At 45.9% G+C, this 25,028-nt stretch overlaps 1 protein-coding gene across 4 annotated transcripts in view; it reads right to left on the bottom strand.

Annotated features, from left to right (window-relative positions):
- LOC136620640 (cytochrome P450 2K4-like) overlaps positions 1 to 24,821 on the bottom strand; it is a 36,181-nt gene extending 11,360 nt beyond the window's left edge. For 3 of the 4 annotated variants that reach the window (XM_066595539.1, XM_066595548.1, XM_066595566.1), the window contains exons 1-7: positions 24,705 to 24,821; positions 22,446 to 22,631; positions 21,179 to 21,341; positions 7,066 to 7,215; positions 4,478 to 4,638; positions 2,164 to 2,340; positions 712 to 853 (exon numbers count right to left, since the gene is read on the bottom strand). In XM_066595539.1, coding sequence (XP_066451636.1) covers positions 712 to 853; positions 2,164 to 2,340; positions 4,478 to 4,638; positions 7,066 to 7,215; positions 21,179 to 21,341; positions 22,446 to 22,622 — 970 coding nt within the window. In that variant the 5' untranslated portion in view covers positions 22,623 to 22,631; positions 24,705 to 24,821. The remainder of the gene's footprint in view (positions 1 to 711; positions 854 to 2,163; positions 2,341 to 4,477; positions 4,639 to 7,065; positions 7,216 to 21,178; positions 21,342 to 22,445; positions 22,632 to 24,704) is intronic. The other variant, XM_066595557.1, reaches the window with a different exon arrangement.
- Positions 24,822 to 25,028: the final 207 nt, after the last annotated feature.

Genomic DNA, 25,028 nt, shown 5'->3' with positions numbered 1-25,028 from the left:
CACCCTATTCTGCTGGTGGAGTCACTGTGTACATACATTACTTATCCTGTACTGATCCTGAGTTACATCCTGTAACCTACGCTATCTCAATATTAACTATATTAAAATCACATGTGCGAGGGAAAAAAAAAACATTCACTGAAAAAGCCAAAGAATGCAATACCTGATAGGCTGCAGAGCAGGCACAGTCTCCACAGGCACACTTGCTGCGTTGAGTGGGTGACTGCACATTAGTCTGCATTGAACAAGTAGCTCCTCCTTATCATAGTCTGGCAGACTGCATTCTATGAGGGTTTACGGCTATTACGCCTGCCCTATGGCGAGTGTGCCTGTGGCGATTGTGCCTACCCTACGGCAATTGTGCCTGTGGCGACTGTGCCTGCTCTGTGGCGATTGTGCCTGCTCTGCAACCTATCAGGTATTGCATTTTTTGGGCTTTTTTAGTGAATGTTTCTGCTTTTCCACTACATGCTTGTTCAGGCCATCAGGTACCATGCTTCAGCCCAGTGCAGTGTCAACAGCCACATTACTATCTTGTGTGGGACAGCTTGGGGACCATGCAGCAAAGCCGATATCCCATCTGTAGGAGTCTAGTGTGAAACCAAGATTCCTCAGGTGCTGCCACCTCAGTTAGTCCAAAGCCAAACTGGAGTGCAGCAGTGTGGATTCACATCCGTCTGCCTGACAAAAGTATTGCTCTAAAGTTCTTACTTTGAATTTCTGGATATTTCATCATGAGCAGAAGGCCCCATCTCAGGGTAGTTGATGTGGTCTCCATTCCAGCAGTGAACAGATCTGCCACCAAAGCAGTCAGGTTCTCATCGTGAAAATACAAAGTTGCCTCTGGTTTATCCTACAAAATAAATTAAACAACATGTAAGTCAATTTTTAAGACAAAATGTACCATTTAAAGGTGTTCTCTATGAATATAACATTGGTTTTCTATTCTTATGATAAACCATTAATGTTTGAATAGTGGGGGTCTGACCTCCAGGACTTGCCTATTCACACAGTAATGTGTTTTCCTGTCCCCGGACATCAGCCACCTCCTCTCCTAGCTAATGCATACATGCCAACTCTCCGAGAAACTCCCATAAAACGTGGAGACCTCTTAGGCTCCGAAAAGAGTTGGAAAGTGTCAAGGGTCCTGGATGGCACTAATTGCTTTATCCCCAACTTCCTTTCATCTGCGCCATGCAGCATCTTCATGTACATCTTGACTCCTCCACCTCCTAGCTCTCCGTCTTTCTTTCCTTCTGCCATTCACAATATCAGAAGGAGGAGACAGAGCTAGGAGAACATTAAGATGCCACCCCGTGTGCAGAGGAAAGGAAGCCACGTATAAAGCAAGTAGTGAGGTCAGAGAGGGACCTGTGGGGCACAAAGTGGGCACCATTACCTATTACCACTTCAGTCTCCTCCATCTCATATTTCTGCATGCACAAAAGGAAAGTACTGTAGGACTAAGGGCTTACTTACACAGGCGTGAAAATCATGTAAGTTCTATGCATTTGCGCTTTGCACAAAACGCATGCATTGTATTAACCCATTGTTTTCATAATTTACACAGGCATTTTCCTCTCGCATTGATGACGCAGGATGGAAAAACTGAAGCAAATCCTTTTTTTGATGCGATTTATGTGCGAGAATAGGACTTGCAATATGTGTTGTCTCACTTATTTCACAGCATACAGGAGGGCTTTCCGTGTGCTGCTTGATGTAAGCTGCTTCACAGAGGCAGTAAGGTGCACTTGAGATCTTCAAGCGCAACTCACTATTGCCTTATAAAGTCAGCCCTGGGGGGTAGTTTAATTTACAAGATTTAAAAAAAATGGTTGCTTTCTTCCAAAAACATTACTACGCCTGCCCACGGATTGAGATGAAATACTGACGCTGTTTTTGGAAAACTGTAACCATTTTATGGCAAGTTAATGGAGGGTCAAAATGGTTGTAGCCTAACAGCATATAATCTTTTAGGCAAAGACAAGATAAAGCCCATGATAAATTTCTTTAGACAATCCAAGAACAAACAAAAAAGCAAGGTGTAACTTGCTGACAACAAGCCACAAATATGTTAATTCTTAGTCATTCTGAGGACAAATAGCTCCGGCCATTATAAATTCTTATCAATTTCTGACTACAGCCTTGAAATCTAGTTTTTACCTCTTGTTGCTTGGCAAGGAAGGCATCAACGAGGTTCCTCTGGTCATTGAGGTCCAGCTCTTTCTTCTGTCTTGTAAATGTTTCTCTTATAAAATTTTGCATTTCCTTCATATTTGCAAAAGCTTTTTTGTGCGGCCCGGGCATCCAGTGGATCAGATATGGATAACTGTTGTACAGCTTTGTAGAAAGGATGGAAGAACTTCATAAAACACAGTTATTTTATTGCCAGACTTATCACTGTATATTCATTTCCATTACAAAGTGACAGATGGAAAATCAAAAATATTCGTTCTAAAAATGGACCATGCAAGATAGAAGTAGAGTGTATACAAAACTAATTGTGATTGGAAGGCCAGATGGATACAAACTAACATGTTTCTACACAAATGCTCAGAGCACTGGGAACAAACAAGGAGAATTGGAGCTCCTCACACAGGAAGAGAAATATGATGTCATAGGCATCACAGAAACTTGGTGGAGTGATACACATGATTGGACTACAAGGCTTGAAGGATAAAACTTATTTATAAGAAACAGACCTAAAAAAGGAGAGGAGGCGTTCTCTGTATCGCTGTCTCTCACCCTCTCTCTGTCTCACTCTTTCGGTCTCTGTCTGTCTATCACTCTCTTTCTGTCTCAATCGCTCTCTCAATCGTTCTCTCTCTACTGCTGTTTCTCTATCGCTCTCTCTTTCACTGTATGTGTCTCTATTGCTCTCTTTCTGTCTGTCTCTCTATCCATCTCTCTGTGTCTCTCTATCGCTTTCTCTGTTTGTCTGTCTATCGCTTTCTCTGTCTGTCTCTCTATTGCTCTATCTCTGTCTCTCTATCTCTCTCTCTGTCTTTCTGTCTTTCACTCTCTCTCCCTTTCACTCTATCACTCTCTCTGTTTGTCTGTCTCTCTATCGCTCTGCCTGCCTGTCTCTCTATTGTTATCTCTCTGTTTCTATCACTCTTTCTCTCTCTCTCTCTCGTGCTCTCTCTGTCACACTCTCTGTCTCTCTATCTCTCTTTTTGTCTCTATCACTCTCTCTCTCTGTCTATCACTTTCTTCTGTCTCTCTTTATGGCTCTCTCTCTCTCTCTCTCTAGAGACAGGGAGACAATAGAGGTCTCAGACTGCTAGCTAGGAAGTGCCCATGTGACTGGTGTGCAAGGCTGTGGAGCAGCCGTCACCCTGTCCCCCCAGTGCTCTGCTTCCTGCTGTCCATGAAGAGTCACAGCTGCAAGGTGACCGACGGGGAGGGACAGCAGCCAAGCGGGTGAGTGGCGGGGGCATTACTGCAGGCATTATATGGGCACCCTGGTGGTTGGGCAGTGTATGGTGCAGCTTAGCAGTGTATGCTGCGTTGCTTAGCAATGCTTCACTCATTGTAGTGCATGCATGAAGCACAGCAGCGCCACCCATAGACTTAACATTGTAGATTTCAAACCGCCTGACAGGTCCCTGTATGTATTAAACTCACATTTGATGATTTTACAGCATCGGTGAGCATGTGTGTCATCTAATGACACCAATATCATACACCAAAGTTACAGCAAAGGGGTCAAAGTGTGGTGTAAGAAAAAGCATGTAGGCTTAATTATATTATTTTCTGCTTTACTCTATATAAAGTTCAGCTCTTCTAGTAGGATTTTCCTGACATTTTCCTAACAGCGGGTTTCCCTGCGCCTTATAGGTGAGACCGGCCTGGGTGTACGGAGCTCTTTAGCTGCAGGAAGCAGACAGCTCTGTATATTCCAGAGTGGCCTGGATTGGCATTGCATCCACTTTAATAGGACTCGACCTGCAATATCAACCATGGCCACTATGAAAGGTACAGAGCTGTTTTTTTTCCACATCAAAACAGCTTTGTACATTAATGCATCGGCTCGGGGAAACAGCTGATCACTAGGGGTCCCAGGTGGTGGACCACTGCCGATCTGCTATTATCCGGAGGGTACGTCATCAATAACTAGAAATGGGGTATGTCAATGACAAGGAAAAGTAATAGAGATGAGCGAACGTGCTCGGCCCCGCCCCTTTTTCGCCCGAGTACCGCGATTTTCGAGTACTTCCGTACTCGGGCGAAAAAATTCGGGGGGCGCCGTGGCGGTGCGGGGGGTTGTGGCGGGGAGTGGGGGGGAGAGGGAGAGAGAGAGGGCTCCCCCCTGTTCCCCGCTGCTACCCCCCGCACCGCCGCGCCTCTCCCCGCCCCCCCCCCCGAATCTTTACGCGCGAGTACTGAAGTACTCGAAAATGGCGGTACTCGGGTGCGTAAGTACTCATTACGAGTACGTTCGCTCATCTCTAAAAAGTAACCCAGAACAACTTACTCTGACCAATCGGCTTCCCAAAAGTCTGATATTTTCATTAATTAAATTGACGAGCCTCACAATGGTGGGATCTTCATAATCAAATCTAACACCGATCACTGTGGACACGATTATATTGGCCACCGCAGTATTGATTAATTGTAGGTTATCAAAAGGTTTTCCTGAAAGAAAGTTTTTTTTTAGTGTTTAATAAAAAAATAATCAATAATTAACATATACAATACAGAGAGCAGCAAGGGGAATGCAAGTTTGGAGGTGCTAAATATATGCGGTTTAAAATATGATACCTGTAAAGTGAAAGTCTGTCGTCTATCACCATGTTGTCTTTAGGTCTATTCTCTGTTGCATAAATTTTTAATATACCTTTACAGCACTTGGAGCTTCATTTTATAATACTGAGCTGGAAATCTCCTCAATAGCTATAGCGTTAAATAATAACATTGTGGTTGCCTGAAGTTACCACCAGAGGGAGCTTACTGTCTACTTATTAGTATTACAGTTAATTTACAGTATGTGTGCTATGCTGTGAGCTCCCCCTAGTGGTGGCTGCAAACAGCCAGGATGTTATCATTTGGGCTTATTTACATGAGCGTATATTGGCCATGCTTTCACGTCCGGCCGATATACACAACCATCTGATGCATTGCATTCCAATGCATCACTTCAGATGGCCAATTTTCCTCTGCATTAGAATGGCCTACCTTAAAAACATAGTGCACTCCGGACAGCCATTTTTACACCGGCCAGAGAAGATAAGTCTGGACCTATCTTTTCATCTGATATATGACGGCCAGTCCCATAGACTCCTATGGGAGCCTATGAGAGCTACCTGGAAAAGGGAGGTGGGAGAGAGTTTAGCAGGGTCTCTATTAGCACACTAACTCCCGCCCCATCCCACCCCTCCCTTTGCTGACAGCCGGCAAGGAACGAAGAGGGGGAGGAAGTTTAACAGAGCTCAACTCTCTCTCCCTACCCGACACTATTCCGGGCGTATACTCACCGCACCCAGGCCATCTGAATGGGCACATAAATGGAAGATGTAGCCATGACTTGGCTGCCTCTTGTTCGTGCAATTTTTGGCCGCGCTGCAGCCCTGAAGCGGCCGACCGAAGATCTTAGCGCTCGTCTGAAGGACCCCCTAACCCAATGTCTCAAATCATCTCAATTAAGGAGACATTCAGACTACCTAATTAGTCTGTTAGCTCTTTTGATTGTTATGGTAAGTAGATGCCAGTATCTTTTCTCTACAGGATCTTCCCTGTATGGAAATTAGAGCCATGATCCTGGAGTGCAGGTTCCATGGATCAGTTTCCGACAAGTTTTCAATGGATCAGTTTCAGTGTGAATCCACATTTGAATGGTCAAATTAATTGATCTGAGTCACTTCCAATGAGTCTGGGTCACCACTGCTAGAGTAGCTGAGGCCAGGATTACACTGCAAGCCTTGTGGGGTCTTCTTGTGCAGTGGTGTGGAGAGTATTCAGAGAATGGTGGGATCCGGGAAAACATTTAGCAAGAGGGGATCCTGTGGACATAATTCATTGCTGAAAGCCGTCAGAGGAGGATGTTAGGAATCGTTCTGATGAACAAACGCTTCACAGTCAAACAAATGGCAGCTAAATACATAATATTGCTCTGATTAACGTCTGAATGCACAACTCGTTGTTCCTTAGCACAGATGGGCCATAACAGCAGATGACCAATTCCAGCGCCAATGCTGTCTTAGAGGAACTAAAAGGTGAGACTACAGGGGCAAAAGAGCACAAAATTTGGATTAATCAGCATTAGAGATGAGCGAGCATACTCGCTAAGGGCAATTGCTCGATCGAGCATTGTCCTTAGCGAGTATCTCCCCGCTCGGGAGCAAAGATTCGGCTGCCGGCGGCGGGCGGGGAGGAACAGAGGGGAGATTTCTTTCTCCCTCTCTCCCCACCGCTCCCCCCTGCTCAGGCAGCCGTGCCGGCAGCCGAACCTTTTCTTCCGAGCGGGGAGATACTCGCTAAGGGCAATGCTCGATCGAGTAATTGTCCTTAACGAGTATGCTCGCTCATCTCTACTCAACACTGAAAAAATATCACCTGGTCAGATGAATCCAAATTTTTTTTGCACCATGATGATGGGAGGTCAGAATTTGGCGCGCGTAACATGAATCGATGAACCCTTCCTGTCAGCTCGTCCGAACCTGTCAGCACGAATAACTGATCTGTCCCTTTTTTCCATAAATCTTTGTGAAAAAAAATCCACACCAGTCAAAAAGCGATGTGGATTCACCTTGGAAATAAATGGGAGTTGGATTTCCCAGCAGATGTTGACTAAAGGCCCTTTTACACTGAACCATTATTGTTCCAAAACAATCGTTCAAAGTAGTTGGTTCATCGTTGATTTTAGGCAAGCATAAAAATCATTTTTGGCTCATTCACTAATCATTCGGTTTAAATACCGATCATTCAGTTGTTCTCATTCAGTTATACAGTGAACAAGACAATGATATATCTGCCTGTATAAATGGGCGGTCCAAGCGAACGAGCAAACTCTGACATCATTCAAATGAGAAATCAGCTTGTCTGAACGGACCCTGAGACACTTACCTTCACGTGCTTTAAATGCCTGAACTAAACAATTCGATTCATCCATTATCTTCTGTTCTATCCCTTTCTTCCCCATTCCATAATCTCGTAATGTTGAAAGAGTAAATCTTCTCATTGCTTTCCAGTTTTCTCCATTAGCAAAGATAAGTCCTGAAAATAAGTAACATGAGTCATATGTGTGCTGCACGTGAGACGATAGATAGACAGATAGATAGATAGATAGATAGATAGATAGATAGATATGATATGATATGATATGATATGATATGATATGATATGATATGATATGATATAGATAGATAGATAGGAGACATATAGAGAGATAGAGAGATAGATATGAGAGAGAGATATGAGAGAGATAGATAGATATGAGATAGATATGAGATAGATAGATAGATAGATAGATAGATAGATAGATAGATAGATAGATAGATATGAGAGAGAGAGATAGATAGATATGAGATAGATATGAGAGAGATAGATGGGTAGATAGATATGAGATGGATAGATAGATATGAGATGGATAGATGGATAGATAGGAGATAGATGGATGGATAAATATGAGATACATAGATATGAGATAGATAGATATGAGATAGATAGATAGGTAGATAGACTTTAATTCACAGTTTTTAAATCAGGTACTTTATGCTGCTAAGGGCAGCACGAAGTAGTCATAGAGCATTACACGTCATATACATACGGTAGTAATGTCAGCATTCTGTCACCTCTGGGTAATATGTGGTGGTTATAAGAACTTACAGGTTGTTTCTGCAGCTCGCAGGAAGAGTTAGTTCAGTGTATCTATGAAGCACTTCTAGACCAACCTGCTTTTCATGATTGACAGTTTTCTCAGTATGCAGTGTAATAGCTAGATAACTGTCAATCACAGAGGGCGGGCAGGGTGAGCAGCAGCTCATGAATAAATAAACTGGACTCCTCTTTTTCTGGGAGCTGCAGAAAGAACTTGTAAGTTCTTAAAACCCACTGCATAGTACCAGTAAATGACAGAATGTTGAAATCAGCATATTTGTGACTAATTCATGCTGTCTTCCATAAGGGCAGCATAAAGGGCATGATAGGTTCTCTTTAACCCCTTGAAGGATACAGTATATTTTGTCCATAAGAGCTTCCACCCACTAGCGATATCGCTGCGTTTTCTTCAATGGGACTTTCTAATGTTAAAATCGCATTGCTCAAAAATCCCTAGTTTGTGCTTTTGCAATTTTTGTACGATGTGATTTTTAACATTAGAAAGTCCCATTGAAAAACACACAGCGATATCGCAGCGGTAAAAAAGAACGCTAGTGGGTAGAAGGCCTAAGGAGTCAACGAATTTTGGGGGATTTTCATCTCCACTTTTTAAAAGCCATAACCTTTCTATTTTTCGGTCGACATGCCGGACGAGGGCTTTTTTTTGCGTGACAAACTGTACTTTTAATTGGTACCATTTTTGGGGTACATATAATGTAGTGTAAAACTTTTATTTATTTTTTTGGAGGGCAGGGAGAAAAAAGCCATCCACAGGATGAAGGTTTACGCCATGTTGTCTTATGTGCCCTGCAGCCCTAAAGTAAACTTATGTCCTGTGGCATTAGGGGTTAAGGCTGTATTTGTACGGTCAAGAAATTTGTGTACGTTCCGTCTAATGCGATGTGGATGGAGATCGCATGAGGAAATAACCCATTATTTTGAATGAGTCTATACATATGCACGATTTTTTTCCTTGGCCCAACAGTCTGAGACTGCAGCAGGTCCTACTTTTGGGTGATTCTTGTTCAAGAATTGTACATTATTACCCATGGTAGCGTGAAAAAAAATCACATTGCCATCGCATGCGATTTGCATGTGAGTGCGATGCGCTTATCTATTTTAAGTATTGGAACAACATGCACTTTTTTCACGAGCATGAACATCCCATGTAGAGATGAGCGAACGTACTCGTTTCGATTATTTACTCGATCGAGCACCGCGATTTTCGAGTACTTCAGTACTTGAGTAAAAGATTCGGGGGGCGCCGGGGGGCAAGGGGGAGGCGTGGTGGAGTGGGGAGTAACAGTGGGGAACAGGGGGGAGCCCTCTCTCTCTCCCTCTCCCCCCCACTCCCCGCTGCAACCCCCCACTCACCCACGGCGCCCCCCCCCCCGAATCTTTTCACCTGAGTACGGAAGTACTCGAAAATCGCGGTGCTCGGGTGAAAAGGGGCGTGGCCGAGTAGTCTCACTCATCTCTAATCCCATGCAATGCCTTTTTAAAGTACTTGCAATAGTTGAAAAAACGAAATAAAAAGTGAGTGTAATATAGCTCTGATTTTCTTGGACTTATATTGCACTCATACGTGTGGATACAGCCTTTGGCCGGGCTCACATGACTGTGTGATAAAAACTCAGCATGTAAAAGGCAGCGTTTTACCGTGTATGGCAGTGATTTTTATTTGTGCATTACAGAGTATCTCACGCACGTTGTCATACGCAGTCTTTCTTGTTTTATTTTTTTTCTCTATTTCCCGTTCTGTTGCCCGTAATGTAATTGCGTATGTACAGCGTTCATTACACACCTAAAGAGAACACTAACATTAAGCAGAACTTGTTTTTACGTGCGTATTAAACGCAATGAATATACACAAGTGTGAACGAATCAATGAAAATCAATGTACTTTCATTGACGCCATTCCCCAAGTATTACACTATTAAACTCCGCTGCTGTGGGTTAGGTCTTAGGGCTTAAATGCATGGGCATGTTTTTGTTTCTTTTTGTGGCCGTGGAAATCACCTGGGGATGGTAGTTTTATAGAAAAACGATACAAGGCAGTATGGAACGCAAAATGCCTGCATCAGCTTGAAAAATGCATGTTGGCAAGTGCGATAGAGCTGAGTGTCTCTGCCCGATACCGGCCTTGTCTGTGTGAATTCATCCTAAGGGATCTTTCACACGAGTGTATATTGGACACCGTTTTCACGGCCGGCGGATATACGTGATTATCTGAGGAGTAAAAACTTGTGAACAGGCGCACAAATCAAACGTTTTCAGACAGCATGGGCCCGACGCATATACGCTGAGGCCGCCATGTTGTTGCCCCTTCCCTCCTCCTTGCCACGGAAGGGGTAGGATGGGACGGAGCTAAGGTCCCGCCCCTTGCCCGCAGCCAGCAATGGGAGGAGACGGGACAGGGCAGCACTAAACTTCCTCCCACCTCCCTTCTCTGGCCACTGTCATTGGCTCCCATAGTAGGCTATGTAGTGGCCGATATATTCCGGCCGAAAGATAGTTCCAGGACTATCTCTTGGGCCCAACGTAAAAGCACCCAGTGCTATATCGGCTGGCCGGGCACTTTTACATTGTGAGAATACGGCCATGTGATCTGATGCACTGGAATCCAATGCATCAGATCGTAGCGTATATCAGCCGGCCGTGAAAACAGCAGCTGATATATACTCATGTGAAAGAGCCCTTACTCCTATTTTGGAAGGTTACTATTCCTTTAACCAATATTGAACTCATTACACAATATCTTGCAAAATTGACAATGCTTAAAGGTCACTGTGCCATTTACTGCCTGCCAGAATTCAATGCCATAAAAATAAATGAACTAAGAAATAGACTAAACCCCTCCCATGTCATAATCATGAGCAGATAAGCAAATTATATATGTGAACAGCAAAAGGACACTAGGCACTTTCCATGAAGCGTCCGCCTCCATTGCCACAATTATTTTACTGCTTCAGTCCAAATTCTGTGATAAAGGCGTTTTTTGGGACCAAGGCCTCTATCACATGACCGTACGCGCTGAAAAATCATAGGAATAAAGAATAGGCGCGATCAAGTCCGGATTTTTAGCTGCATGTTTTCTGCTGTTCACACGGGCGGCTGCAGCGTATTGGCAAAGAAAATACACTGCAGCGCACAAATCCCTCGGTTGGCAGTAGTCCTCAGAATGACTGCTAATGCTTAAATGGAGACAGCTGACTTCTTTTCCCAGCATTGGATGCTGCTAAACTCCCCACCCCTGACGCTTTTTTTCAACTCCCATAGAGGTCTATGGGAGCCTCCAGTGTATGTCAGCAAAAGATAGGGCAAGACCTATCTTTGGACGCAGCGTATATAATAGGCAACCAGAAACGGTCGCCGATGTTCTATTTTTGTCGATGGAATTTTTTTACATGGCTAAAAATCGGTATTCTGAGTGAATAAATTAGAATCCAGTGCTTCAGATGGTTGCGATTTTTGCCAAATTTTTAGATGCAGCTAAATAGCGGCATATATATGGTCATGTGAATAAGGCCTTAAAGAGTAGCTCCACTTTCAGATAATTTTTAGCTTTCGTGTCTGGACATAATGGGTACAGTCTATTTTGTTAAGAGGTGTAATGATTTGACAGACATGGAGGGAAATTTATGAAACTGCCTTTGTTTCCCATAGCAACCAATCACAGTGCAGATTTAACCCCTTCAGTGGCACGCCGGGAAATTTTCCGGGACTAGCTCCACTGCCCATAGTGATATAGCCCAGAAGATTTCCGGGCTATGTTTCACTATGGGAGCTGCAGAGCACAATGCCATAAGCTGTGACATTCTGCTTTGCCTGCACAGACCCACATAGAACAGTGCAGGACTTTAGAAAAAGAAGCAGGAAGATAGAACCAAACTGCCGGCAACTTCCCCCTTTTTTAAAAAAAAAACTCCTGCGCTGTTTTGTTTACAGGTTGCCAAGGAGACTATAGGCTTGTTTTTTCCTCCCCTCTTTTAAAAAATAGTAAGTTTTTTTATTTATTTTTCGACGTCGCTGCATGAGGGATTGTTTTTTGCGGGACGAGTTGTATTTTTTGATGGTGCTATTTAATGTACCATATAATGTACTGAAAAACTTTTACAAATTCTAAGTGGAGTAAAATGAAAAAAAAGTTACATTCCGCCATATTTCTGTGCAGTTTGTTTCTATGGCACACAAGCTGCAACAAAAATGACAAGATAACTTTATCCTGTCGATTACTACGATACTAAAGTTGTAGTTTTTTTTTTTTTGCTGTAGTACTTCTATTTTTTTTCAGACATTTAATTTTTTAAAATTATTTTCTGCTGCATCTTCTGCGCATAATACCTTTTTTATTTTTCCATCGACATAGTTGTGCAAAGGCTCATTTTTTGCAAGATGTCCTGTAGTTTATGAATTATACCAATTCTTGAATACATACGACTTTTTGATCGCTTTTTATTATTTTTTCTGGGAGACAGGGTGCCTGAAAAAGTGCATTTCTGGCATTCTTTATTTGTTTTTTCGGACTACGTTCACCATGTGGACTAGAGATGAGCGAACACCAAAATGCTTGGGTGCTCGTTACTCGGGACGAATTTATCGCGATGCTCGAGGGTTCGTTTCGAACAACGAACCCCATTGAAGTCAATGGGCGACCGGAGCATTTTTGTATTTCGCCGATGCTCGCTAAGGTTTTCATGTGTGAAAATCTGGGCAATTCAAGAAAGTGATGGGAACGACACAGCAACGGATAGGGCAGGCGAGGGGCTACATGTTGGGCTGCATCTCAAGTTCACAGGTCCCACTATTAAGCCACAATACCGGCAAGAGTGGGCCCCCCCCCTCCCAACAACTTTTACTTCTGAAAAGCCCTCATTAGCATGGCATACCTTAGCTAAGCACCACACTACCTCCAACAAAGCACAATCACTGCCTGCATGACACTCCGCTGCCACTTCTCCTGGGTTACATGCTGCCAAATCCCCCCCCCCACGACCTAGTGTCCACAGCGCACACCAAACTGTCCCTGCCCAGCCTTCAGCTGCCCTCATGCCACGCCACCCTCATGTCTATTTATAAGTGCGTCTGCCAGAGGCAAAGCAGGCACACACTGCAGAGGGTTGGCATGGCTAAGCAGCGACCCCCCCCCCCCCCCATAAAAGGGGCGGGCCGATAGTCCACAATGCTGTACAGAAGCAATGAGTAATCCAATCCTGTGCCACCTCCATCTGGAGCTGCACACGTGGGCATAGCAATGGGGAACCTATGTGCCACACACTATTCATTCTGTCAAGGTGTCTGCACGCCCCAGTCAGACCGCGTTTTTTTATAAATAGTCACAGGCAGGTACAACTCCGCAATGGGAATTCCGTGTGCACCCACAGCATGGGTGGCTCCCTGGAACCCACCCGCTGTACATAAATGTATCCCATTGCATTGCCCATCACAGCTGAGGTAATGTCGTGGTTAATGCAGGTGGGCTTCGGCCCACACTGCATGCCCCAGTCTGACTGGGGTTCTTTACAAGTGGACAGATGTAGGTTAAACTCCATGTGCACCTACAGCATGGGTGGGTGCCAGGAAGCCACCGGTGGTACATAAATATATCCCATTGCATTGCCCAACACAGCTGAGGTAATGTCGTGCTTAATGCAGGTGGGCTTCGGCCCACACTGCATGCCCGAGTCTGACTGGGGTTCTTGACAAGTGGACAGATGTAGGTTAAACTCCGTGTGCACCTACAGCATGGGTGGCTCCCTGGAACCCACCGGTGGTACATAAATATATCCCATTGCAGTGCCCTACTCAGCAGAGCTAACGTCAGATACAATACAGGTGGGCTTTGGCCCACACTGCATGCCCCAGTCAGACTGGTAATATGTACCTTAACAGTAACCGCGTTGGTGGTAATGTGGTGGTGACTGCGGACCTAGTAGCGCGGTTTTATGTAGTTGGTTTTCGGAATGTGGCCATGATTAAGTGGTCCGTGGCGGGCGGATGGTGGTGGTGCTCTCTTGTTGTGTCGTTAAAGGTGAAATTCTTGGACTGCCACCAGACGGACCAATGCAAAGGTATTTGCCAAGAATGTTTTCATTGTTGGAGGAGGAGGGGGATGTTTTGGAGGCACTATGTGTCCTCTCCACGTGTCCGTGGTTATATGCACCTTAACAGTAACAGCGTTGGTAGGAAATGGCCTCGCCGCCATCATGTCTTTGTGAAGCCTCTGTTTCCACACCCCAGTGACATACCATTAGCTGCGGTATAGGCAGAGCCCAGAATTATTAACATTTCAGCGGTAGTATTAGGGACAGGCCCCACTAATATATCACTAGCAGCAGTATAGGGGGAGCACAGTCTTAGTTCCATTTCAGTAATACTAGCACTCAAGACAGGCCCCAGTAACAATTCTGAAGCAGCAGTATAGGAGGAGCGCAGTCTTAGTTCCATTTCAGTAATAGTAGCACTCAAGACAAGCCCCAGTAACAATTCCCATTGCAGCATTTTAGGGAGATAACAGTCTCTTTCACATTTCAGTAGCTGCAGTATAGACAAGGCCCCAGTTACATTTATGTAGCAAAAGTGTAGGCCAACCCCGCACACCTTGCTGTACCATGAGTGCAGGCGAAGAACATAGAAATTACAATGATTACACTGTAGGTGAGGGCCCAAACAAATTGGTGTAGCAACAGTACTAATGTACCTCAGAAAAAATTGGCCATGCCCAACCAAGATGGCAGGTGAAACCCATTAATCGCTTTGGTTAATGTGGCTTAAGTGGTAACTAGGCCTGGAGGCAGCCCAGTTTAACGAAAAATTGGTTCAAGTTAAAGTTTCATCGCTTGTAAGAGCATTGAAATGTATAAAAATTGTTTGGAAAAATTATATGAGTGAGCCTTGCGGCCCAAAGAAAAATTGCCCGTTCGGCGTGATTACGTGAGGTTTCAGGAGGAGGAGCAGGAGGAGGAGGAGGAATATTATACACAGATTGATGAAGCAGAAATGTCACCGTTTTGGATGGTGATACAGAATGCTTCCATCCGCGGGTGCAGCCTACGTATTGCTTAGGTATTGCTGCTGTCCGCTGGTGGAGAAGAGAAGTCTGGGGAAATCCAGGCTTTGTTCATTTGATGAGTGTAAGCCTGTCGGCACTGTCGGTTGACAGGCGTGTACGCCTATCTGTGATGATTCCCCCAGCCGCACTAAACACCGTCTCTGACAAGACGCTAGCCGCAGGACAAGCAAGCACCTCCAGGGCATACAGCGTGAGTTCAGGCCACGTGTCCAGCTTCGACACCCAGTAGTTGTAGGGGGCAGAGGCGTCACGGAGGATGGTCGTGCGATCGGCTACGTACTCCCTCACCATCCTTTTACAGTGCTCCCGCTGACTCAGCCTTGACTGGGGAGCGGTGACACAGTCTTGGTGGGGAGCCATAAAGCTGTCCAGGGCCTTAAAGAGTGTTGCACTGCCTGTGCTGAACATGCTGCTCGATCTCCACACCACCCCTGCTACCTGGCCCTCGGAACTGCGCCTTCTGCCGCTAGCGCTGTCGGATGGGAATTTTACCATCAGCTTGTCCGCCAGGGTCCTGTGGTATAGCAACACTCTCGAACCCCTTTCCTCTTCGGGAATGAGAGTGGAAAGGTTCTCCTTATACCGTGGGTCGAGCAGTGTGTACACCCAGTAATCCGTAGTGGCCAGAATGCGTGTAACACGAGGGTCACGAGAAAGGCATCCTAACATGAAGTCAGCCATGTTTGCCAGGGTACCTGTACGCAACACATGGCTGTCTTCACTAGGAAGATCACTTTCAGGATCCTCCTCCTCCTCCTCCTCCTCCGCCTCCTCCTCCTCAGGCCATACACGCTGAAAGGATGACAGGCAAGCAGCATGGGTACCGTCAGCAGTGGGCCAAGCTGTCTCTTCCCCCTCCTCCTCATCCTCCTCATGCTCCTCCTCCTCCTCCTCAACGCGCTGAGATATAGACAGGAGGGTGCTCTGACTATGCAGCGACATACTGTCTTCCCCCGCCTCCGTTTCCGAGCGCAAAGCATTTGCCTTTATGCTTTGCAGGGAACTTCTCAAGAGGCATAGCAGAGGAATGGTGACGCTAATGATTGCAGCATCGCCGCTCACCACCTGGGTAGACTCCTCAAACTTTCCAAGGACCTGGCAGATGTCTGCCAACCAGGCCCACTCTTCTGAAAATAATTGAGGAGGCTGACTCCCACTGCGCCGCCCATGTTGGAGTTGGTATTCCACTATAGCTCTACGCTGCTCACAGAGCCTGGCCAACATGTGGAGCGTAGAGTTCCACCGTGTGGGCACGTCGCACAGCAGTCGGTGCACTGGCAGATTAAACCGATGTTGCAGTGTCCGCAGGGTGGCAGCGTCCGTGTGGGACTTGCGGAAATGTGCGCAGAGCCGGCGCACCTTTACGAGCAGGTCTGACAAGCGTGGGTAGCTTTTCAGAAAGCGCTGAACCACCAAATTAAAGACATGGGCCAGGCATGGCACGTGCGTGAGGCTGCCGAGCTGCAGAGCCGCCACCAGGTTACGGCCGTTGTCACACACGACCATGCCCGGTTGGAGGCTCAGCGGCGCAAGCCAACGGTCGGTCTGCTCTGTTAGACCCCGCAGCAGTTCGTGGGCCGTGTGCCTCTTCTCTCCTAAGCTGAGTAGTTTCAGCACGGCCTGCTGACGCTTGCCCACCGCTGTGCTACCACGCCGCGCGACACCGACTGCTGGTGACGTCCTGCTGCTGCTGACACATCTAGATTGCGAGACAGAGGTTGAGGAGGAGGAGGAGGAGGGTGTTTTAGTGGAGGAAGCATACACCGCCGAACATACCACCACCGAGCTGGGGCCCGCAATTCTGGGGGTGGGTAGGACGTGAGCGGTCCCAGGCTCTGACTCTGTCCCAGCCTCCACTAAATTCACCCAATGTGCCGTCAGGGAGATGTAGTGGCCCTGTCCGCCTGTGCTTGTCCACGTGTCTGTTGTTAAGTGGACCTTGCCACTAACCGCATTGGTGAGGGCGCGTACAATGTTGCGGGAGACGAGGTCGTGCAGGGCTGGGATGGCACATCGGGAAAAGTAGTGGCGACGGGGAACTGAGTAGCGCGGGGCCGCCGCCGCCATCATACTTTTGAAGGACTCCGTTTCCACAACCCTATACGGCAGCATCTCAAGGCTGATAAATTTGGCTATGTGGACGGTTAACGCTTGAGCGTGCGGGTGTGTGGCGGCGTACTTGCGCTTGCGCTCAAACACTTGCGCTAGCGACGGCTGGACTGTGCGGTGCGAGACATTGGTGGATGGGGCCAAGGACAGCGGAGGTGAGGGTGTGGGTGCAGGCCAGGAGACGGTAGTGCCTGTGTCCTGAGAGGGGGGTTGGATCTCAGTGGCAGGTTGGGGCACAGGGGGAGAGGCAGCGGTGCAAACCGGAGGCGGTGAACGGCCTTCGTCCCACCTTGTGGGGTGCTTGGCCATCATATATCTGCGCATGCTGGTGGTGGTGAGGCTGTTGGTGGTGGCTCCCCGGCTGACCTTGGCGCGACAAAGGTTGCACACCACTGTTCGTCGGTCGTCAGGCGTTTCTGTGAAAAACTGCCAGACCTTAGAGCACCTCGGCCTCTGCAGGGTGGCATGGCGCGAGGGTGCGCTTTGGGAAACAGTTGGTGGATTATTCGGTCTGGCCCTGCCTCTACTTCTGGACACCCCACTGCCTCTTGCAACCTGCCCTGCTGCTGCCCTTGCCTCCCCCTCTGAAGACCTGTCCTGAGTAGGCGTTGCACACCAGGTGGGGTCAGTCACCTCATCGTCCTGCTGCTCTTCCTCCGAATCCTCTGTGCGCTCCTCCCTCGGACTTACTGCCCTTACTACTACCTCACTGCAAGACAACTGTGTCTCATCGTCATCGTCCTCCTCACCCACTGAAAGGTCTTGAGACAGTTGCCGGAAGTCCCCAGCCTCATCCCCCGGACCCCGGGAACTTTCCAATGGTTGGGCATCAGTGACGATAAACTCCTCTGGTGGGAGAGGAACCACTGCTGCCCAATCTGAGCAGGGGCCCGAGAACAGTTCCTGGGAGTCTTCCCGCTCCTGAGCATGTGTTATTGTAGTGGAGTGAGGAGGCTGGGAGGAAGGAGGAGCAGCAGCCAGAGGATTCTGATTTGCAGCACTGGACGGCGCGGAACTGTGGGTGGATGATAGCTTGCTCGAAGCACTTTTTGCCATCCACGACAGGACCTGCTCACACTGCTCATTTCCTAATAAAGGTCTCCCGCGTGGACCCATTAATTGTGCGATGAATGTGGGGAAGCCAGAAACGTGCCTCTCTCCTAATCGCGCAGCAGTCGGCTGCGATACACCTGGATCAGGAGCTCGGCCTGTGCCCACACCCTCACTTGGGCCTACGTGTCCTCGGCCGCGTTCACGTCCTCTAGGCCTACCCCTACCCCTCAGCATGCTGTATTACCAGTGATTTCCCAGCCAGGAAATAAACTGGCGCAAGCCTGCAGGCCAAATAGAATTTTTCCCTTTTTTTTAAAAGGAAAGGCCCACTGACTATATTCAATCAATAACAAATGTGTTCTGTGGCCCTGCTGTGTGTCACAGAAGTGCAGTGTTATTAACTGCAGCAGAGCTGTGATTTCGCAGCCAAGAAATAAATTGGCGCAAGCCTGCAGGCCAAATAGAATTTTTCCCTTTTTTTTAAAAGGAAAGGCCCACTGACTATATTCAATCAATTAACAAATGTGTTCTGTGGCCCTGCTGTGTGTCACAGAACTGCAGTGTTATTAACTGCAGCAGAGCGGTGATTTCCCAGCCAGGAAATAAATTGGCGCAAGCCTACTGTTAAACTTAGCTGGCTGCGTATGATTTTTTTACGTTCTCCACCCACCACACACGTACCCAGAACGCTGAGGACTGTCAGAGGCAGGCCAAATAGAATTTTTCCCTTTTTTTTTTTAAAGGGAAGGCCCACTGACTATATTCAATCAATAACAACTGTGTATCGTGGCCCTGCTGTGTGTCACAGAACTGCAGTGTTATATTAACTGCAGCAGAGCGGTGATTTCCCAGCCAGGAAATAAATTGGCGCAAGCCTACTGTTAAACTTAGCTGGCTGCGTATGATTTTTTTACGTTCTCCACCCACCACACACGTACCCAGAACGCTGAGGACTGTCAGAGCAGGCCAAATAGAATTTTTCCCTTTTTTTTTTTAAAGGGAAGGCCCACTGACTATATTCAATCAATACTATATGTCTTCTGGCCCTGCCTACACAATTCTGTCCCTGTAGTATTACTGCAGGGCGCAATGCTCTGCACAGCCGATTTTGAAGAAAAAAAAAAGTGCAACACTGCTAACAGCAGCCTGCACAGTACTGCACACGGTTAAATGTGGCCCTAAGAAGGACCGTTGGGGTTCTTGAAGCCTACACTCACTCCTAACACTCTCCCTGCCTAACCATCACTTCTATCCCTGTAGTATTACTGCAGGGCGCAATGCTCTGCACGGCCGATTTTGAAAAAAAAAAAAGTGCAACACTGCTAACAGCAGCCTCCACAGTACTGCACACGGATAGATGTGGCCCTAAGAAGGACCGTTGGGGTTCTTGAAGCCTACACTCACTCCTAACACTCTCCCTACAGCAGCTCCAACACAATAGCACTTTCCCTCAGCTAACTCACAACGTATCTGAGGTGAGCCGCGGGAGGGGCCGATTTTTATACTCGGGTGACATCTGATCTCCCCAGCCACTCACAGCAGGGGGGTGGTATAGGGCTGGAACGTCACAGGGGGAAGTTGTAATGCCTTCCCTATCTTTCAATTGGCCAGAAAAGCGCACTAACGTCTCAGAGATGAAAGTGAAAGTAACCCGAACATCGCGTGGTGCTCGTTAAGAGTAACGAGCATCCAGAACACCCTAATATTCGCCCGAGCATCAAGCTCGGACGAGTACGTTCGCTCATCTCTAATGTGGACTTTTACGGATGTGGCGATACCAAATATGTGTTTTTCTTTTATGATTTAGATTTTTTTAATTATAGATATGGCAAAAGGATGGCGATTTAAACTTTTATTACTTTTTTTTTTTAAACTTTATTGATCTTATTTTTACTTTTTTTTTTAAGCCCCCCCGGGGGACCACAACTAGCGATGCTTTGATCACTCCTGCAGTAATGCTCCTGACGTAATGCTGTACAATTACAGTTATTGCCTTTGGATGTCAGCTGTAATAAACAACTGACGCCCGTGGTGTATGAAGAGAGCTTGTGCCACGATCTCTCTTCATACATACCCCAACACGGCAGGATGTAAATGTACGTCCTGGAACGGAAAGAGGTTAATCTACAGGGTGCACGGCATAAAAAAAATATGTAAAACGTGGTAAAAATAGCAAATTTAGCCTATCTCACTATACAAAATACAGAATAGAAAGTAATCAAAATTCTGCACAGATCAATAAATGGTACTAATAAAAAGTACAACTCATCCCGCAAAATAAAAACTCTTACACAGCTTGTTGCTAAAAAAAAAAATAAAATGCTAGGGATCTTTGAATGCAGCGATAAAAAAAAAAAAAAAGGCTTTTTTTTTTTTTTTTTTTTAAACTGTGAAAAAGTCGTGAAAAAGAAAAAAACTATTACAATTTGCTATTGGCATAGTCGTACTGACCTGTAGAATGACTTTAATATATTATTTATACTGCTTAGAGAAAGAAGTGAAAAATAAAAATAAAAAACATGAAAAATGAAATAGTGCGCAAATCCATTGAAAAAGAACACATTTTGAAGTCATTAGACAAATTTGCCAATTCAATTGATGTGTTTGTGTCCTATACGTAACAAAACATACCTTGCCGGTAGAAAAAGTAAGGTAAAATATGCCGACAAGCGCGAAAAAAGCCTCATTCATAGCTCAAAAAGGTTGCACTGAGGCGTGCACAATTGTGCTTAAGCTCATATGAAGCCAGCCTTACGGCTCATTCCCACCGGTGTTCCCGTTTGTGAAATACTCAGATCTTTCATGGAACGAAACTCTGCGTATTTCTTGCTTTTTTTTTTTTTACACGTATTCCTTGTGTTTTTCACTCGCACAAAAAAAAAAATAAAAAAATGCCCAATTGATTTTATGCACAGTTACGTGATCTAATTGACCTTAAAAATATAATACAGACCATAATAGGGCATACTGCATTTTTTCCCACACTTAAAACATGTGTGTTACATGGAGTGCAAATACACCCGTGTGACCGAGGCATTATTGAGGATTGTTTGGTTTTCATAGCGAGAGATCACCTGTATATATATATTTACATACAGTATGCTAATTATATGTCCTAGCAGTTACCGTGATCCTTTGTAGTCGTGGCGAACAGTTCTAACTTTGGCCGTTCAGAGAATTCATCCGCATGGTTGAACAGGGCATCTTTAATTGTTTCATAACCACAGAGGATCACCATCTTATCGAAGCCCAGCTGCACGCTGAAGACTGTGCCGTACGTCTTAGACAGCTGTAAACCAGAAGAACAGTATCCTCCATTAGACCTATCAGGTAAACAGTCTGACTGAAAGAGGGAATTCAAGTGTAACAAGGTTGTTTCCAAAATGCTGACATCCTTTATAGTTACTTACGAAATACGTATATATTGATTCACTACAACCCATTGTATGTAATGCTCAGTGCAAAGCAAAACCTGTAGGTGACATCAGGGACGTAGCTCTCTGGGGTGCAGAGGTAGCAGGTACTACTGGGTCCTGGAGCCTTAGGGGGCCCAAAGGCCCCTCTATCATATAAGAACATGCCAGTTTTGTAAATAGAACATGGATGGTTGAGGGGCCATGCTATAGATTTTGCATTGCATTACATTTCACAAACGGTACAGTCATAGGCATAGCTAGAATCTCTTAGGCCCTAATGTAAAATATGTAAAAGGACTCTCTACCTACCATGTGCTATTTATACTGGGTTTTTTTTTTATTTGATGGAGGGACCTTTGGGCTAAAGGGCCCAGTAGTGACTTCTACCCCTGCACCCTTTATAGCTATGCCTCTGGGTATGGTAAACTTGAATATACCTGCCAATGCATTAATTGGACGCTCATTAACAGCATCAATAGAAACTAGTACAGGTTGAGCTTCAGATGCACTTGGGCCTAGAGTGGGCTCGATATCTACTCCACACTTGGTTAGCCAAAAGTAGCGCTTGTGTATCAAAATCACATGGATACCCCAAGTCCAGTGGGTCTTGTTAGCTGCCCAGATTTTCTTGGTTCTGACTCCAACCTTAAACCTTCATTGTTTGCTTCCAGAAGCTGAAAACCTGTCCTGGTCATATGATGAAGACATGGGTACACGGCTCATTATAGTTCCAGTACAGAGGTGTTTCTTGTAACAAGGATGTGTGTCCATTACATGACCAGGACAGATTAATATCCCCTGGAATTAAGGTATGAATTAAGAATGAAGGTTCCAGTTGAATGACAGCAAATGGAGATCTTGAAAATCATGGGGAATTGGTTCAGGAATGATTTTCAATATGACGCTATAGGTGACATCGCATTAAAAGGTATTACTCCAGCGTAAGTATCAGTCCTGCAGAATAAATTCTGTATTACCTGCAGTAGTGTTTTATGAGGCTTGGACAGGTCCAACATCAGTGCATTTCCAATGATTGGTAGAGGCTTTGGTCCAGGAGGGAAGTTACTGTAACGGCCTTGTCTACTATTTTTGTTAAAGACAAAGGCCAAAAATAGGATGACAACGATGGCCAGGAGTATAGTAACCAGGTCCATGGCGAACGTCTGTAAGGAAAAAAAAACATGTTTTATGGGGTGCTGTGGGTTCCTGAGGTCTGGGGTGACGGCCATTGAACCACTTTTTCGATTGCCATCCAAACTCTGTTACCTAATTTGTGTCCTTGTATGTAGTAGCTGTTTGCAGTCTTTTTCTTCTAAACTTGGCTGTTTTTGTTCCAGACTTTTGTTCCTTTCTTTAGATTTTGGGGCAGGAAGTAAGTGTCTGACAGGCATCATTGTCATATTAGCTCTCATGTGACTGCTTCTCTGTTACATGGTCACTTAGAAGGTCTGACTCCTACCCAATCCTTTCTTCAGATAATCTTGGCTGTTAATCACAATGGAACCCACCCCCCTACCCAAGTTTCTCACTCTGCAGGGACTTTCATGTTTAAGGGTTGACATACACATTAGCTATTGATCAGCGGAACCTGCCAAATGCACCGGTTGATCATCTAATGTGAATGAGGGCTTCCCAACTCATCCCCGATATCACATGTGGAGGGAGGTAAGGATTTTAGCTGACTGATGCTTTTTTCCTCGGGTGGTAAGTTGCTGCTAGATGTATCTGGCAGCAGCTTTCTCTCCTTCTTACATTCAAAACACATGCATACTTGGCTTACCCGAGTTCTTGTGTATAGGGATGTCAGATGTGATAGCTATCAGTAGAATGAGCATTTTCCCGACAGCTATCTCATGTGTATAGGCAGCTTTAGTCGGTGATGAAGACTGTGAAACATGAGACATGAGACAGACAGACTAGAGAATTCACTCTCATTTCTTGTCTGTAAGCTTTCACATTTGTCTACAGACTAAGGCCTCGGTCAGACGGGCGGTTTTTCGCGCGATTTGTGCATGCGATCCGCGCATATATAGATCCAATGCTTCGCAATGGGATCGGTCACATGTCCGCTTTTTATGCGGTTGTGCGATAAATTATAGGACACAACGATTCACAGAACGCGCCTATCTGCGTTCTGCGATTCCTTGTGTTCTATATATGCGCTCAATGGGGCCGGCGGCAGCATCGCCGACCCCATTGAGAACATATACTATAAAGATCATTCTCCTCTGCCACAGCTGTAACAGCTGTGGCAGAGAAGAATGATGTTCGCCCATTGAAATCAATGGAGCCGGCAATACAGCCGGCTCCATTGAAAGCAATGGGCTGCCGGCGAGAGCGGGATGAATTTTCGGGAGGGGCTTAAAAATATAAGCCCTTCCCTGAAAACCATCCTAAAATGTGTAAAAATAAAAAATATATATATACTCACCTTTTCCTGCAGACGGAGTTCAGCCATGGCCGTCCGGCGGTTCTCCTGAACTGCTCTATGTAGTATTCAGCAGGCGGGGATTTAAAATCCCCGCCTGCTGAATGGGCTTCCTCTGATTGGTCACAGCCCTCACCAATCAGAGGCAGCTCTCACTCACCCATTCATAAATTCATGAATGGGTGAGTGAGTGCTGCCTCTGATTGGCTGAGCGCTGGGACCAATCAGAGGCCGCTCTCAGCTATTGAATGACAGCTGCCTCTGATCGGTCCCTGCGCTCCCTTGGAATTACTCAACAGAAACACATAAAAATGAACTGTCATGATGATTTTATTAGCAATTTTTTCGAGAACTAAGCCTTTGAAACCCAGTGTTGTTCCTCATCCGACATTAGGATTTCCATGCATATCCACGATGTCAGATGAGGGCCGACAAATGTTACTAACAGTATGCAGGACAGGTCTCCAAGGTTGGAGGCTGTTCTGCATATGTATGTTAGAGTATGCAGGACAGCACTCTCCTGCATACTGTTAGAAACATGTGTCGGCCCTCGTCCAACATGAGAGCTATGCAAGGAAATCTTAATGACGCATTGGGGGCAAATGGAAAGGGTAAAAACATGCCAAAATTGTGTCTGCAGTGCAAGTTCCATTGTGCTCTATGGGAGAGAAAGGCAGCAGTGACCTTGCAGCTCCTGCCACCCGCACTGACCCACGGACAAACAGAGCTCCTCTGCAGCTGTTCATGCACATACAATAAAACCTTATTGCACACTGAATCTGTAGGATTAGCATAGTTGAGAGTATACCTACTTCCTGTGGGTTATGCCGTGTGTTGCGGTAGTGGAGGCGACACCATGAGCTGCTCGGACTTGCCTCTTCTATCCCTGCAGATAATGGTGAGCTTTAAACTCTTAGTGAATATTTAAACCTTGTAATTACAAGAGCTGCAGCTGCTGCGACTCACCCGGAAATCTATGCTAAACCTGCCCATAAACCTTGCCTTACACTCCAGTAATACTTTGACTCATGTGACAAATGTGAATGTCGATTTCTTGCTCCTCGAATGGAGAACGAGCCATTAGCAGTATTCCATTTCCTGCCACACTTGACCAAGAACATCAGGAATGACA

Source organism: Eleutherodactylus coqui, chromosome 1 (assembly GCF_035609145.1).
Source record: "Eleutherodactylus coqui strain aEleCoq1 chromosome 1, aEleCoq1.hap1, whole genome shotgun sequence".
NCBI classification, from domain to species: domain Eukaryota; kingdom Metazoa; phylum Chordata; class Amphibia; order Anura; family Eleutherodactylidae; genus Eleutherodactylus; species Eleutherodactylus coqui.
The sequence above is the reverse complement of the archived record's forward strand: the minus strand, read 5'-3'. Positions and strand labels throughout refer to the sequence as shown.